The sequence below is a fragment of the Myiozetetes cayanensis genome, unplaced genomic scaffold, assembly GCF_022539395.1.
Source record: "Myiozetetes cayanensis isolate MyiCay16 unplaced genomic scaffold, myiCay2020 scf951, whole genome shotgun sequence".
NCBI lineage: Eukaryota > Metazoa > Chordata > Aves > Passeriformes > Tyrannidae > Myiozetetes > Myiozetetes cayanensis.
Window position 1 is genome coordinate 1 of NW_026088243.1, and position 16,765 is coordinate 16,765.

At 62.5% G+C, this 16,765-nt stretch overlaps 2 protein-coding genes across 2 annotated transcripts; both read left to right on the forward strand.

Moving 5' to 3' along the window:
- Positions 1 to 613: 613 nt before the first annotated feature.
- LOC126653197 (neuronal-glial cell adhesion molecule-like) lies at positions 614 to 5,941 on the forward strand (the record flags this gene model as incomplete). The annotated part of the gene is made up of 3 exons (XM_050340715.1): positions 614 to 793; positions 4,994 to 5,164; positions 5,937 to 5,941. Coding segments are annotated over 3 exons (356 nt in total), but the record flags the coding sequence as incomplete, so codon positions are not given.
- Positions 5,942 to 7,938: 1,997 nt separating this feature from the next.
- On the forward strand, positions 7,939 to 15,921 carry LOC126653198 (neuronal-glial cell adhesion molecule-like; the record flags this gene model as incomplete). The annotated part of the gene is made up of 5 exons (XM_050340716.1): positions 7,939 to 7,960; positions 8,216 to 8,353; positions 10,427 to 10,570; positions 14,187 to 14,298; positions 15,759 to 15,921. Coding segments are annotated over exons 1-5 (579 nt in total), but the record flags the coding sequence as incomplete, so codon positions are not given.
- Between the last annotated feature and the right edge of the window lie 844 nt (positions 15,922 to 16,765).

The following is a 16,765-nucleotide window of genomic DNA, read 5'->3' on the forward strand; positions in this document are numbered from 1 at the left end:
GCAGTCCTGGTGGGTCTCGGGGGAAGGGAGCTCCCAAATGAGAGGTCCCTGGTGGTTTGGGGGGAGGCTGAGGTCCTCAGGCAAGGTGTGGGGGTCTCTCTGGTTGGGGTCGGAGGATGCCCCAAATGGGGGATGGGAGGGGACCCTGGTGGGTCTGAGGGGCAGGGGAGCCCCAGATGGGGGTCCCCGGTGTTTTTAGGGGGTGGATGGATGGGATTCCTCCAGGCAATGGGGGTCCTAGTGTTTTTGGGGGTGGATGGATGGGGATTCCTCCAGGCAATGGGGGGTTCCTAGTGTTTTTGGGGGTGGATGGATGAGGATTCCTCTGGGCAATGGGGGGTTCCTGGTGTTTTTGGGGGATGGATGGATGGGGGATTCCTCCAGGCAATGGGGGGGTTTCCTAGTGTTTTTTGGGGGGTGGATGGATGGGAGATTCCTCCAGGCAATGGGGGGTTCCTGGTGTTTTTGGGGAGGGGATTGAGGGATTCCTCCAGGCAATGGGGGGGTTCCCTGGTGTTTTTTGGGGGGGGGGGGATTGGGGGATTCCTCCAGGCAATGGAGGGGGTTCCCTGGTGTTTTTTTGGGGGGTGGGGGATTGGGGGGATTCCTCCAGGCAATGGGGGGGTTCCCTGGTGTTTTTGGGGTCCCCCCCATCCTCTGTGTTCCCCAGACACGCCACAGTGGCCCAAGGAGAAGGTGACACCGGTGAAGGTGGAGGAGGGGGACCCCGTGGTGCTGCCCTGCGACCCCCCCAAGAGCGCCGTGCCCCCCAAGATCTACTGGCTCAACAGCCGTGAGTGACCCCCGATCCCACAGCCTGCTGCACCCCCTGCTGCCACCCTGTCCCCCCCCAGTCCCTCTGCATCCCCCCTGCCACCCCATAACCCCCTGCGACCCCATAACCCCCTGTCACCCTATAACCCCCTTGAGCCCCTATAACCCCCTGCGACCCCATAACCCCCTGTGACCCCATAACCCCCTTGAACCCCTTAACCCCCTGCGACCCCATAACCCCCCCTTGAACCCCCTTGAAACCCCATAACCCCCTGCGACCCCATAACCCCCCTTGAACCCCTATAACCCCCCTGCGACCCTGGCAGCCCCCTTGAACCCCATAACTCCCCCACTGCACCCTCGTAACCCCCTGCACCCAATTGCACCCCTCAACCCCATAACCCCCATTGCACCCCATAATCCCCCTGCAGCCCCATAATCCCCCACTGCACCCCCATAACCCCCTGCAACCCCATAATCCTCCTGCACCCCCCATAACCCCCTGTGACCCCATAACCCCCACTGCACCCCCATAACCCCCTGCCCCATTGCACCCTCAACCCCATAACCCCCACTGCCCCCATAACTCTCCCAGCACCCATTACACCCCTCAACCCCATAAGCCCCCATTACACCCCCATAATCCCCCTGCGACCCCATAACCCCCCACTGCACCCCATAACCCCCTGCGACCCCATAGCCCCCCCACTACAACCCATTACACCCTCAGCCCCATAACCCCCACTGCCCCCATAACCCCCATTGCACCCTCAGCCCCATAACTCCCTCTGCAACCCCATAACCCCCGAACCCCCATAACCCCCACTGCACTCCCATAACCCCATTGCACCCTCAGCCCCATAACTCCCCACTGCACCCCATAATCCTCTGCACCCATTGCCCTCAGCCCCATAACCCCCCTGCACCCCCATAACCCCCTGCCCCATTGCACCCTCAACCCCATAACTCCCCTGCAACCCTATAACCCTCCAAACCCCCATAACCCCCACTGCACCCCATAAACCCTCTGTGACCCCATAACCCCCACTGCACCCTCATAACCCCCTGCCCCATTACATCCCCCAACCCCATAACCACCCACTGCACCCCATAATCCCCCAGCACCCCATTGCACCCCTCAACCCCATAAACCCTCTGTGACCCCATAACCCCCACTGCACCTCATAACCCCCCCTGCACCCCATTGCACCCCTCAACCCTATAACCCCCTATTGCACCATAACTCTCCCAGCACCCCATTACACCCCTCAACCCCATAAGCCCCCCATTGCACCCCCATAAACCCTCTGTGACCCCATAACCCCCACTGCACCCTCATAACCCCCGCACCCATTGCACCCCCAACCCCATAACCCCCCATTACACCCCATAACCCCTGTGACCCCATAACCCCCCACTTCACCCTCATAAAGCCCCTGCCCCATTACACCCCAACCCCATAACCCCCCTGCACCCCCATAACCCCCTACGACCCTATAACCCCCACACTACAACCCATTACACCCTTCAACCCCATAACTCCCTGCAACCCTATAAACCCCTGAACCCCATAACCCCCCACTGCACCTCCATAACCCCCTACACCCCATTGCACCCCAACCCCATAACCCCCCACTGCACCCCATAACTCTCCCAGCACCCCATTACACCCTCAACCCCATAAGCCCCCACTGCACCCCCATAACTCTCCCAGCACCCCATTGCACCCCTCAACGCCATAACCCGACATTACACCCCATAACCCCTCTGCGACCCCATAACCCCCTCCTGCACCCCCATAACCTCCCTGTGACCCCATAGCCCCCATTGCACCCCCATAACCCCCCTGCACCCCATTGCACCCTCAACCCCATAACCCCCACTGACCCCCATAACCCCCTGCATCCCATTGCACCCCTCAACCCCATAACCCCCATTACACCCCATAACACCACTGTGACCCCATAACCCCCCTGCACCCCCATAACCCCCTGCGACCCCATAGCCCCCACTACAACCCATTACACCCTCAACCCCATAACCCCCACTGCACCCCCATAACTCTCCCTGACCCCATTGCACCCCTCAACCCCATAACCCCTATTGCCCCATAGCCCCCTGCGCCCATTGCCCCTCACCCCATAACCCCCTGACCCCATAACCCCCCCTGCACCCCCATAACCTCCCTGTGACCCCATAACCCCCACTGCACCCCCATAACCCCCTGCGACCCCATTGCACCCCTCAACCCCATAACCCCCACTGCACCCCCATAACCCCCCATGGCATCCCCACAACTCTCCTTGCACCCCGCAGGGATCGAGCACATCCCGCAGGACAGGGGCAGTTTTTGGGACCACCCTGATCCCGTTTTTCCCGGATTTCCCCGCAGGGATCGAGCACATCCCGCAGGACGCGCGCGTGTCCGTGGGGCAGGACGGGAGGGATTTTTGGGACCCCCTGATCCCGATTTTCCCGTTTTTCCCCGCAGGGATCAGGCACATCCCGCAGGACGCGTGTCGCGTGGGGCAGGACCAGGAGGGATTTTGGGACCCCCCTGACCCCCCCTTTCCCCCCAGGGATCGAGCACATCCCGCAGGACACTCGGGTGTCTGTAGGGCAGTCCGGGTGGGATTTTTGGGACCCCCCTGATCCCGTTTTTCCCGGTTTTCCCGCAGGGATCAGGCACATCCCGCAGGACACTCAGGTGCTCTAGGGCAGTCGGGAGGGATTTTGGGACCGCCCTGATCCCGTTTTTCCCGGTTTCCCCCAGGCATCAGGCACATCCCGCAGGGCGCGCGTGTCCGTGGGGCAGGACAGGAGGGATTTTGGGACCCCCTGATCCCGTTTTCCTGCAGGGATCGGGCAGTCAGGTGGGACTCTTGGGACCCCTGACCCCCTGATCCCGTTTTTCCCCACAGGGATCGAGGCACATCCCGCAGGACAGGGGCAGTTTTGGGACCCCCCTGATCCCCCCGTTGTTCCCGCAGGGATCGAGCACATCCCGCAGGACACTCGGGGCAGTCTGGGTGGGATTTTTGGGACCCCCCTGACCCCCCCTTTCCCCGCAGGGATCGAGCACATCCCGCAGGACACTCGGGTGTCTGTAGGGCAGTCCGAGTGGGATTTTTGGGACCCCCCTGACCCCCCCCTTTCCCCGCAGGGATCGAGCACATCCCGCAGGATATTCCGGGAAGAGCAGGGACAGGACGGGAGGGATTTTTGGGACCCCCCTGATCCCGTTTTTCCCGCAGGGATCGAGCACATCCCGCAGGACAGGGGCAGTTTTTGGGACCGCCCTGATCCCGTTTTTCCCGGTTGTTCCCTCAGGGATCGAGCACATCCCGCAGGACGGGAGGGATTTTTGGGACCCCCCTGATCCCGGTTTTTCCCGCAGGGATCGAGCACATGCCGCAGGACGCGCGCGTGTCCGTGGGGCAGGACGGGAGGATTTTGGGACCCCCTGATCCCGTTTTCCCGGTTTTTCCCGCAGGGATCAGGCACATCCCGCAGGACAGGGGCAGTTTTGGGACCCCCTGATCCCGTTTTTCCGGTTGTTCCCTCAGGGATCAGAGCACATCCCGCAGGACGCGCGTGTCCGTGGGGCAGGACAGGAGGATTTTGGGACCCCCTGACCCCCTTTCCCCGCAGGGATCAGGCACATCCGCAGGACAGGGGCAGTTTTTGGGACCCCCCTGATCCCGTTTTTCCCGGTTTTCCCCGCAGGGATCGAGCACATCCCGCAGGACACTCGGGTGTCTCTAGGGCAGTCTGGGTGGGATTTTTGGGACCCCCCTATTCCCGTTTTCCCCGCAGGGATCGAGCACATCCCGCATGACAGGGGCAGTTTTTGGGACTGCCCTGATCCCGTTTTTCCCGCAGGGATCGAGCACATCCCGCAGGACAGGGGCAGTTTTTGGGACCCCCCAATCCCGGTTTTCCCCGCAGGGATCGAGCACATCCCGCAGGACACTCGGGTCTCCGTGGGGCAGGACGGGAGGGATTTTTGGGACCCCCCTGATCCCCCCGTTGTTCCCGCAGGGATCGAGCACATCCCGCAGGACGCGCGCGTGTCCGTGGGGCAGGACGGGAGGATTTTGGGACCCCCCCAATCCCGTTTTTCCCTCAGGGATCGAGCACATCCCGCAGGACGCGCGCGTGTCCGTGGGGCAGGACAGGGGCAGTTTTTGGGACCCCCCTGATCCCGTTTTTCCCGCAGGGATCGAGCACATCCCGCAGGACGCGCGCGTGTCCGTGGGGCAGGACGGGTTCCTGTACTTCGCCAACGCGCAGGTCGGGGACAGCCACCCCGACTACATCTGCCACGCCCACTACCTGGGACCCCGCACCATCATCCAGAAGGAGCCCCTCGACCTCCGCGTCGCCCCCAGTGAGACCCCGGGTGGCAGGGGGACACGGGACCCTCAGAGCCCCCAACCCCCCCCAAATCACTCCCCGGGGGTCCCAGCTTAAAAGTGGGGGAGGGGGGTGGGAGGAGGGGGGAAGGGACCCGGAGACCCCTCAGGGACCCCCAAGGTGCTGCTGTGGGAGCCCCCCCCCCAAAAAAAATCATTCCCACCTTAAAATTGGGGGGAAGGGACCCCAAAGGTGCTGCTGTGGGGGCCCCTAAAATCCTTCCCACCTTAAAATTGGGGGGAAGGGGAGGAAGGGACCCCCAGGGACCCCCAAAGGTGCTGCTGTGGGAGCCCCCCAAAAAAAATCGTTCCCCGGGGGTTCCCACCTTAAAATCGTGGTGGGGGGGGAAAGGGACCCCCAAAGGTGCTGTTGTGGGAGCCCCCTAAATCCTTCCCACCTTAAAATTGGAGGAAGGGACCCCAGGGACTCCAAAGGTGCTGTTGTGGGGGACCCCCCCTCATAAAATCCTTCCCACCTTAAAATTGGAGGGGGGGGAAGGGACCCCCAGGGACCCCCAAAGGTGCTGCTGTGGAGCCCCCCCATAAAATCCTTCCCACCTTAAAATTGGGGGGGGATAAAGGACCCCAGGGATTCCAAAAGGTGCTGTTGTGGGAACCCCCACCCAAAATCACTCCCATATTAAAATTGGGATTAGGGGGGAAGCCCCCAGGAATCCTCAAAGTAGGAGCCCCCCCCCCTCAAAATCCTTTCCCAGAGGATCTCGTGTTAAAATCGGGTCCCTGCAGGATAAAGGGATCCCAGAGGGACTCCGGGGTCTCGGGGGAGTCCCTGCAGGATAAGGGGGTCCTGGAGGGGGAGCTTTGGGGGCTCTCTGTGGGATAAGGGGGTTCCCAGGGGGGCTCAGGAGTGGTCCCTGCAGGATAAGGGGGTCCCAGGGGACTCGGGGGAGTCTCGAGGGGTCCCTGTTGAATAAGGGGGTCTTGGAGGGTCCCTGTTGGATAAGGGGGTCCCGAGGGGGTCCCTGATGGATAAGGGGGTCCCAGGGGGCTCCAGGGGGTCGGGGAGTCCTGCAGGATAAGGGGTCCCGAGGGGTCCCTGTTGGATAAGGGGGTCTCAGGTGGGTCGGGAGAGTCAGTGAAGGGTCCCTGTTGAATAAGGGGGTCTTGGAGGGAGGTCCCTGTTGGATAAAGGGAGTCCCGGGGAAGTCGGGGGTCCCTGTTGGATAAGGGGGTCCCGAGGGTCCCTGCAGGATAAGGGGTCCCAGGAGGCTCAGGGGAGGTCGGGGGTCCCTGTTGGATAAGGGGATCCCGAGGGGGTCCCTGCAGAGATAAGGGGGTCCCAGAGGGACTCAGGGGGTCTCGGGGGGGTCCTTGTTGGATAGGGGGTCCGGAGGGTCCCTGTTGGGTAGGGGATCCCAGGGAGGAGCTCGGGGAGGGGGTTCCTTTGATGTTTGGGGGTTCCTCAACAATCTGAGGGGGGGTCTCTGGGGTTGCCCCCCGCTCCCCACTATACCTCCCCTCCCCAGGTAACTCCCGGTGCAGTCCCGGCGGCCCCCGCCTGGTGGTCCCCAGGGACCCCCAACCCACCCCACGTCAGCCCTCCGAGGAGGGACCTCGTCCTGGAGTGCATCGCTGAGGGGCTGTGAGTGGGGGCTCGAGGGGGCTCACGGAGGTCCTGGGAGGGTCCGGGGGGTTCCTGGGGGTCAGGGAGGGTCGGGGGGTCCTGGAGGGTCCAGGGGGGGTTCCGAGAGGGTCAGGGAGGGTCGGGGGGTCCTGGAGGGTCCAGGGGGGTTCCTGGGGGGTCAGGGAGGTCCTGGAGGGTCCAGGGGGGTCCTAGGGGGTCAAGGAGGGTCCTGGGGGTCCTGGGGGGTGTCCTGGGGGTATTCAGAGGTGGTCCCAGGCCCCTGACCCCCGAATGTCCCCCAGCCCCACGCCCTGGGTGAGCTGTCGGAGGCTGAACGGGGTCCCGGGGGTGTCCTGGGGGTGTCCTGGGGGTGTCCTGGGGGATCTCCCATCCCGGGGGGGTGGTCCTGACCCCCAATGTCCCCCAGCCCCACGCCCTGGGTGAGCTGGCGGAGGCTGAACAGGGGGTCCCGGGGGGTATCAGGAGGTGGTCCAGGATCCCTGACCCCCGATGTTCCCCAGCCCACGCCCTGGGCAGTGAGCTGGCGGAGGCTGAACGGGGGTCCCGGGGGTGTCCTGGGGGTGTCCGAGGATCTCCCATCCCGGGGGTGTCCCTGACCCCCAATGTATCCCCAGCCCCACGCCCTGGGTGAGCTGGCGGAGGCTGAACAGGGGGTCCCAGGGAGTGTCCTGGGGGATCTCCCATCCCGGGGGTGACTCCCTGACCCCCAATGTGTCCCCCAGCCCCACGCCCTGGGTGAGCTGGCGAGGCTGAACGGGCCGCTCCCCGGGCCGGGCCGTCCTGGACAACTTCAACAAGACGCTGCGGCTGCGGGGCGTGGAGGAGGCGGACGATGGCGAGTACGAGTGCGCGGCCACCAGCGGGCACGGCCGAGACCGCCGCAGCCACCTCGTCACCGTCGAGGTGTTGCCGGAGGGGGCTGGGAGGGCGGTGGGAGGGGACTGGGAGAGGGCGGTGGGAGGGGATGGAGGGGTGGGAGGAGGGCGGTGGGAGGGCGGTGGGAAGCACTAGGAGGGGATGGGAGGCACTGGGAGGGCGGTGGGAGGGACTGGGAGGACGGTGGGAGGGGATGGAGGGGGCTGGGAGGGCGGTGGGAGGCACTGGGAGGGGCGGTGGGAGGGGATGGAGGGGGTGAGGGAGGGGATGGGAGGGCGGTGGGAGAGGGGTAGGGGGGTAGGAGGGGCGGTGGGAAGCACTGGGAGGTGCTGGAAGGGGATGGGAGGGTGGTGGGAGGCACTGGGAGGGGATGGGAGGAGTGGGAGGCGATGGGAGGGCGAGTGGGAGGCACTGGGGAGGCACTGGGGCTGGTAGTGGAGGCAATACTGGGGTTCACTGGGACGGGCAAGGGGATCACTGGGGGGTCACTGGGGGCACTGGGACAGGCCTGGGGTCCCCGGCCGGGGTTCCCTGACCCTCCCAGTATCCCCAGCGGCCCCGTACTGGGTGAAGCGCCCCAGAGCGGGATCTTCGGGCCGGGGAGACGGCGAAACTCGACTGTGTGGTGGGGGCAAACCCCGGCCCCGCCTCGCCTGGAGCATCAGCGGGGTCCCCATCGACGGTACTGGGGGCTGGGGGTGGGGGTCCCTTAGAGGGGCTGGGGGAGGGTGGGGGTCCCTTGAGGGGGTGGGGAGGGCTGGGATGGGCCCTGATGGGTGGGGAGGTCCTTGGAGGGGTTATTGGGGTCCTTGGGGGGGGAGGGGCTGGGGGGTCAGTTAGAGGGGCTGGGAGGGGTGGGGGTCTCTTAGAGGGGTGGGAGGGGCTGGGATGGGCCCTGATGGGTGGGTGGGGGTCCTTGGAGGGTTATTGGGGTCTCTGGGGGTTTCTGGGGTCCCTTGCAGGGGGTGGGGATGGGCCCTGATGGTTGGGGGCAGGTCCTTCGAGGGTTATTGGGGGTCTCTTGGGGGGTTTCTGGGGGTCCTTGGGGGGTTCTGGGGTCTTAAGGGCTGGGGGTGGTCTGAGGGTCCCTTGAGGGGTGGGGGAGCTGGGATGGACCCTGATGGGTGGGTGGGGGTCCTTGGAGGGGTTATTGGGGGTCCCTTGGGGGGTTTCTGGGGGTCCTTGGGGGGGGTTATTGGGGTCGCTTGGGGGGTGGGAGGGGACTGGGGTCCTTTAAGGGGGGTGGGGAGGGGTCTGGGGGTCCATTAGAGGGGCTGGGGGGGGTGGGGGTCCCTTAAGGGGGTCTGGGGGTCTGGGGGTCCATTAGAGGGGCTGGGGGGTGGGGGGTCACTTAAGGGGGGTGTGGGGGCTGGGGGTCAATTAGGGGGCTGGGAGGGGTGGGGTCCCTTAGAGGAGGTGGGGAGGGGCTGGGATGGACCCTGATGGGTGGAGGGGGTCCTTGGAGGGGTTATTGGGGTCTCTTGGGGGTTTCTGGGGATCCCTTGGAGGGGGCTGGGATGGGTCCTGAAAGGGAGGGGGGTCCTTGGAGGGGTTTATTGGGGTCCCTTGAGAGTTTTTTTTGGGTATTGGGGTCCCTGGAGGGGTTTATTGCCCTTGGGGGTGTTTTATCACCCCGTGGGGTATTTTATCACCCCATGGGTGTCTGACTGTCCCCCCCCGTGTCTCCCCCCCCCAGATCTGCCCCCCTCAGGGCAGCAGGAGCTGCTGGGGGAGGGTTTATCACCCCCATGGCGTATTTAATTACCCCATGGGGTATTTTATCACCCTGTGGGGTTTTTAATTTCCCCATGGGGTATTTTATCACCCTGTGGGGTATTTAATTACCCCGTGGGGTATTCTTATCACCCCATGGGATATTTTATCACCCCCGTGGGTGTCTCACTGTCCCTCCCCCCAGATCTGCCCCCCTCGGGCCGGTGGGAGCTGCGTGGGGGGTGTGTGTGTTTATCACCCCCTGGGGTATTTTATCACCCCGTGGGGTATTTAATTACCCCATGGGGTGTTTTATCACCCCCGTGGGTGTCTGACTGTCCCCCCCCCCGGCAGATCTGCCCCCCTCGGGCCGGCGGGAGCTGTGTGGGAGGGTTTATCACCCCCTGGGGTATTTTATCACCCCCGGGGGTATTTTATCACCCCCGGGGGTATTTAATTACCCCGTGGGATATTTTATCACCCCCGTGGGTGTCTCACTGTCCCCCCCCCAGATCTGCCCCCCTCGGGCCGGCAGGAGCTGCTGTGGGAGGGTTTATCACCCCGTGGGGTATTTTATCACCCCGTGGGGTATTTAATTACCCTGTGGGATATTTTATCACCCCCATGGGTGTCTCACTGTCCCTGGGCCGGTGGGAGCTGCTGGGGGAGGATTTATCACCCTGTGGGGTATTTAATTACCCCGTGGGATATTTTATCACCCCCGTGGGTGTCTCACTGTCCCCCCTGGCAGATCTGCCCCCCTCGGGCCGGCGGGAGCTGCGTGGGGGGTGTGGGTGTGTTTATCACCCCTGTGGGATGTTTTATCACCCCGTGGGGTATTTAATTACCCCAGGGGATGTTTAATCACCCCCGTGGGTGTCTGACTGTCCCCCCCCCCGGCAGATCTGCCCCCCTCGGGCCGGCGGGAGCTGCGTGGGGGGTGTGTGTGTGTTTATCACCCCGTGGGGTATTTAATTACCCTGTGGGGTATTTTATCCCCCCCGTGGGTGTCTGACTGTCCCCCCCCGTGTTCCTCCCCCAGATCTGCCCCCCTCGGGCCGGCGGGAGCTGCGTGGGGGGGCCCTGGTGCTGTCCCGGCTCGAGCCCAACGACTCGGTGGTCGCTCAGTGCGAGGCCTCCAACCGGCACGGGCGGCTCTTGGCCAACGCCTTCGTCTACGTCGTGGGTGAGTGGGACAAAAAAACCCCCTGGAGCATCCCAGTGATCCCAGTAACCCCAGCCCTTCCTCCCAGTGACCCCAGTGACCCCAGTGACCCCAGTGACCCCAGTGACCCCAACCCTGTCCTCCCAGTAACCCCAGTGACACCAGTAACCCCAGTTACCCCAGCCCTGCCCTCCCAGTGACCCCAGTAACCCCAGTGACCCCAGTAACCCCAGCCCTGCCCTCCCAGTGACCCCAGTAATCATTGTCTACGTCGTGGGTGCGTGGGACAAAAAAACCCCCCTGGAGCATCCCAGTGACACCAGTGACACCAGTAACCCCATTCCTGCCCTCCCAGTAACTCCAGTGACTTAGTGTCCCCAGTGACCCCAGCCCTGCTCTCCCAGTAGCTCCCAGTAATCATTGTCTACGTGCGGTAGGTGCAGTGGGACAAACCCCTGAGCATCCCAGTGACACCAGTGACACCAGTAACCCCATTCCTGCCCTCCCAGTAACCCCAGTGACTCCAGTGTCCCCAGTGACCCCAGCCCTGCTCTCCCAGTAACCCCAGTAACCATCGTCTACGTCGTGGGTGCGTGGGACAGAACCCCCCTGGAGCATCCCAGTGATCCCAGTGACACCAGTTACCCCAGCCCTGCCCTCCCAGTGACACCAGTAACCCTATCCCTGCTCTCCCAGTGACCCCAGTTACCCCATTCCTGCCCTCCCAGTGACACCAGTGACCCCAGTGACCCCAGCCCTGCCCTCCCAGTGACCCCAGTGACCCCAGTGACCCCAGCCCTGCTCTCCCAGTGACACCAGTGACCTCAGTTACCCCAGTGACCCCAGCCCTGCTCTCCCAGTGACACCAGTGACACCAGTTACCCCAGCCCTTCCTCCCAGTAACCCCAGTAACCCCAGCCCTGCTCTCCCAGTGACCCCAGTGACCACAGCCCTTCCTCCCAGTAACCCCAACCCTCCCTCCCAGTAACCTTCGTCTACGTCGTGGGTGCGTGGGACAAAAACACCCCCTGGAGCCTCCCAGTGACACCAGTGACCACAGCCCTCCCTCCCAGTAACCCCAGTTACCCCAGTGACCCCATTCCTGCCCTTCCAGTAACCTCAGTAACCCCAAGCCTCCGTCCCAGTAACCATCGTCTACGTTGTGGGTGCATGGGACAGAACCCCCCTGGAGCCTCCCAGTGACACCAGTAACCCCAGTTACCCCATTCCTGCCCTCCCAGTGACCCCAGTGACCCCAGTGACCCCAGTGACCCCAGTAATCATTGTCTACGTTGTGGGTGCGTGGGACAGAACCCCCCTGGAGCATCCCAGTGACCCCAGTGATCACAGTTACCCCAGCCCTTCCTCCCAGTAACCCCAGTAACCCCAGCCCTGCTCTCCCAGTGACCCCAGTGTCCCCAGTGACCCCAGCCCTGCTCTCCCAGTGACCCCAGTGACCCCAGTCCTTCCTCCCAGTAACCATCGCCCACGCCGTAGGAGCGTGGGACAGAACCCCCTGGAGCATCCCAGTGACCCCAGTAACCCCAGCCCTTCCTCCCAGTGACCCCAGTAACCCCAGTGTCCCCAGTGACCCCAGCCCTGCTCTCCCAGTGACCCCAGTGACCCCAGTCCTTCCTCCCAGTAACCATCGTCTACGTCGTGGGTGCGTGGGACAAAACCCCCCTGGAGCCTCCCAGTGACACCAGTAACCCCAGTTACCCCACTGACCGTGCCCTCCCAGTGACCCCAGTGACACCAGTGACCCCAGTGACCCCAGCCCTGCCCTCCCAGTAACCCCAGTGACACCAGTGACCCCAGTGACCCCAGCCCTGCCCTCCCAGTAACCCCAGTAACCCCAACCCTCCGTCCTAGTAACCATCGTCTACGTCGTGGGTGCGTGGGACAAAACTGTCTGAGCATCCCAGTGATCCCAGTAACCCCAGTTACCCCAGCCCTTCCTCCCAGTGACCCCAGTGACCCCAGTGACCCCCAGTTGACTCCCAGCCCTTCACTGACCCAGTGACATCCAGTAACCCCAGTTCCTGCCCTCCCAGTAACCTCCAAGTAGCTCCCAACCACTCCGTCCCCAGTAACCCCAGTGACCCCCAGTGACCCCATTCCTGCCCTCCCAGTGACCCCAGTGACCCCAGTAACCCCAACCCTCCCTCCCAGTAACTATTGTCTACATCGTGGGTGCGTGGGACTAAACCCCCCTGGAGCATCCCAGTGATCCCAGTAACCCCAGTCCCTGCTCTCCCAGTGACCCCAGTGACCCCAGCCCTCACACTCCCAGTGACCCCAGTGACCCCAGCACCTCCCTCCCAGTGACCCTAGTGACCCCAGTGACCCCAGTGACCCCATTCCTGCCCTCCCAGTAACCCCAGTGTCCCCAGTGACCCCAGTGACCCCAGTGACCCCAGCCCTTCCTCCCAGTAACACCAGTGACCCCAGTAACCCCATTCCTGCCCTCCCAGTGACCCCAGTGACCCCAGTAACACCAGTGACCCCAGTGACCCCAGCCCTGCTCTCCCAGTAACCCCAGTAATCATTGTCTACGTCGTGGGTGCGTGGGACAGAACCCCCCTGGAGCATCCCAGTAACCCCAGTGACCCCAGTAACCCCAGCCCTGCCCTCCCAGTAACCCCAGTGACCCCAGTAACCCCATTCCTGCCCTCCCAGTGACCCCAGTGACCCCAGTAACCCCATTCCTGCCAGTAACCCCAGTGACCCCATCCCTGCCCTCCCAGTAACCCCATCCGTGCCTTCCCAGTAACCCCATGCCATGGCAACGGCATCACAGCTTCTCTTGTCTCCATGGCAACCACATCCTCCTTAGCAACTGCATTTCCACAGCAACCACATCCTCCTTAGCAACCACATCCCCATTGACAACTGCATTTCCACAGCAACCACATCCTCCTTAGCAACCACATCCTCCTTAGCAACCACATCCTCCTTAGCAACCACATTCTCCATGGCAACCACATCCTCCTTAGCAACCACATCCTCCTTAGCAACCACATCCCCTTAGCAACCACATCCCCCTTAGCAACCACATCCTCCTTAGCAACCACATCTTCCTTAGCAACCCCATCTTCCTTAGCAACCACATCCTCCTTAGCAACCACATCCCCCTTAGCAACCACATCCTCCTTGGCAACCACATCCTCCTTAGCAACCACATCTTCCTTAGCAACCACATCCCCTTAGCAACCACATCCTCCTTAGCAACCCCATCTTCCTTAGCAACCACATCCTCCTTAGCAACCACATCCTCCTTAGCAACCACATCCTCCTTAGCAACTGCATCCCTTAACCACATCCTCCTTAGCAACCACATCCTCCTTAGCAACCACATCCTCCTTGAGCAACCACATCCCCCTTAGCAACCACATCCTCCTTGGCAACCACATCCTCCTTAGCAACCACATCTTCCTTAGCAACCACATCCCCTTAGCAACCACATCCTCCTTAGCAACCACATCCCCCTTAGCAACCACATCCTCCTTAGCATCTGCATTTCCATAACAACCACATCCTCCCTGACCCTCAGCCCCCCCAAAACTCCTCCCCATGACCCTCCAACCCCGGAGTCCCTGAGGACCCTTTCACCCCCAATTCTCCCCCTCCCCCCCAGAGCTGCCGGTGAAGATCCTGACCCCGGACTCGCAGCTCTACGCGGTGGTGGAGAACCAGACGGCTTTCCTGCACTGCCAGACCTTCGGCGCCCCCGCGCCCACCGTGGAGTGGTGAGACCCCCCCCCAAATTCCCTCGAGTCTCCCGCACCCCCAGGATCACCCTCCCCCCTAAATCCTTCCTGGGAACCCCTCAAATCCTTTCTAGAACCCCCCAAATCCTTCCTAGAAACCCCAAAATCCTTCCTGGGACTCCCTAAATCCTTCCTGGAACTCCCCCAAATCCTCCCAGGAACCCCCATATTCTCCCAGGGAACCCCCAAATCCTTCCAGGAACCCCCCTAAATCCTTCCAGGAACCCTCTCAAATCCTTCCTGGAACCCCCCAAATCTTTCCTGAACCCCCCAAATCATTCCTGGAACCTCCCAAATCCTTCCTAGGGACCCCTCAAATCCTTCCTGGAACCCCCAAATCCTTCCTGAACCCCCAAATCCTTTCCTGGAACCCCAAATCATTCCTGGAACCTCCCCCAAATCCTTCCTGGGACCCTCAAATCTTCCAGGAACCCCTAAATCCTTCCTGGGACCCCCAGATTCTTCCAGGAACCCCCAGATCCTTCCTGGAACTCCCAAAATCCTTCCAGGAACCCCCCCCAAATCCTTCCTGGGACCCCCCAATCATTCCTGAAACACTCCCAAAATCCTTCCTGGAACCCCCCAAATCCTTCCTGGGACCCCCACGAAATCCTTCCAGGAACCCCCAGAAGCCCTTCCAGGGACCCCCTAAAATCCTTCCAGGAACCCCCCAAATCCTTTTCTGGAACCCCAAAATCCTTCCTAGGACCTCTCAAATCCTTCCTCCAACACCCTAAACCCTCCAACCCCCCTCACCCCCTTGAAACCCCAGCATAAACCTCTAAACACCCCCTAACCCCTCTAAACCCCCTAAACTCCTCAAAACTTCCTCAAACTCCCCTAACCCTCCAAACCTCCCTAACCCCCTAAAACCCCAACACCCCTAAACCCCCATAAAACACCCTGTCTTTCAAACCCTCCCAAACACCCCTAACCCCTCTAAAGCCCCCTAAATCCTCCCAACTTCCCAAACCCCTCCCAAACACTCCCAAACTCCCCAAAGCCCTCCCAAACCCCTAAACCCTCCCAGCCCTCCAAACCCCCAAACCCCTCCTAAACTACCCCCAACCCCCCAAACCCCTCCAAACTCCCCCTAACCCCCAAATCTCCTAAATCTCTCCCAACTTCTCCCAAACTCCTCCCAAACCCTCCAAACCCCCAACCCTCCTAAGCCCCCCTAAACTCCTCTAAATCCTCCCAGCTTCACCCAAACCCCTCCCAACCCCTCCAACATCCCTAAACCCCTCTAAAGCCCCCTAACCCCCAACCCCTCCCAAACAGCCCCTAAGCCCCTAAATCCCCCAAACCCCCAAACCCCCTAAAACACCCCTAAACACCCCCAACACCCCTAAACCCCCTAAACTCCTCAAAACTTCTCCAAACCCCTCCCAATCCCCCAAACCCCCAAGCCCTCTAAAACCCCTAGCCCCCCAAACCAGGCTGGGCCCCGGGCTGGAGCCGGCCCTGCAGGACGACCGAGCCTTCGCCTTCACCAACGGGACCCTCCGGGTGGGCCCGCCCAGCCGAGGACCAGGGGCTTCACCTGCCGGGCCCACAACGCCCACAGCAACGCCTCCATCGTGGCCCACCTCGAGGTCAGAGGTAACCACCCCCCTGAACCCACCTGGGACACCCCAAAATACACCAGGGAACCCTAAAACCCACCTAGGGACCCCCACCTCAGGGACCCCTGAGTCACCCCCACCCACCCGGGACCCCCACTCACTATGAAGCCCCAGAACCCACCAGGGACCCCCCAAACCCACCAGGGACACCCAAAACCCACCAGGACACCCCAATTCACCAGGGACCTCCCCAGGGAACCCCCACGAACCTGGGACACCCCAAAACCCACCAGGGACCCTGAGTCATCCCAGGGGCACTGCAGGGACCACCAACCTGGGACACCCCAAAACCCACCAGGGACCCCCCAGGAACCCACACCCACCAGGGACCCCCAAATTCACCAGGGACCCCCAAAACCCACCAGGGACCCCCAAACCCGCCAGGGACCCCCAAAACCCACCAGGGACCCCACAAACCCGCCAGGGACCCCCAATTCACCAGGGACCCCCAAACCCACCAGGGACCCCCAAAACCCACCAGAGACCCCCTGAGTCACCCTCACCACCGGGACACCCCAAAACCCACCAGGGACACCCCAGAGACCCACCAGGGACCCCCACCCACCTAGGACACCCCAAAACCCATCAGGGACCCCCCCAAAACCCACCAGGGACCCCCAAAACCCACCAGGGACCCCAGGTCATCCCAGGGCACTGCAGGGACCCCCACCCATCAGGGACCCCCACCCCACCAGGGATCCCAGCCCACCTGGGACCCCAACCCACCAGGGACCCCACCTCCAGGGACACCCCCGGGGCACTGCAGGACCCCCACCCCCCACATTAACCCCCTTTTTTTCCCTCCTGCTCCCATTTCCCCC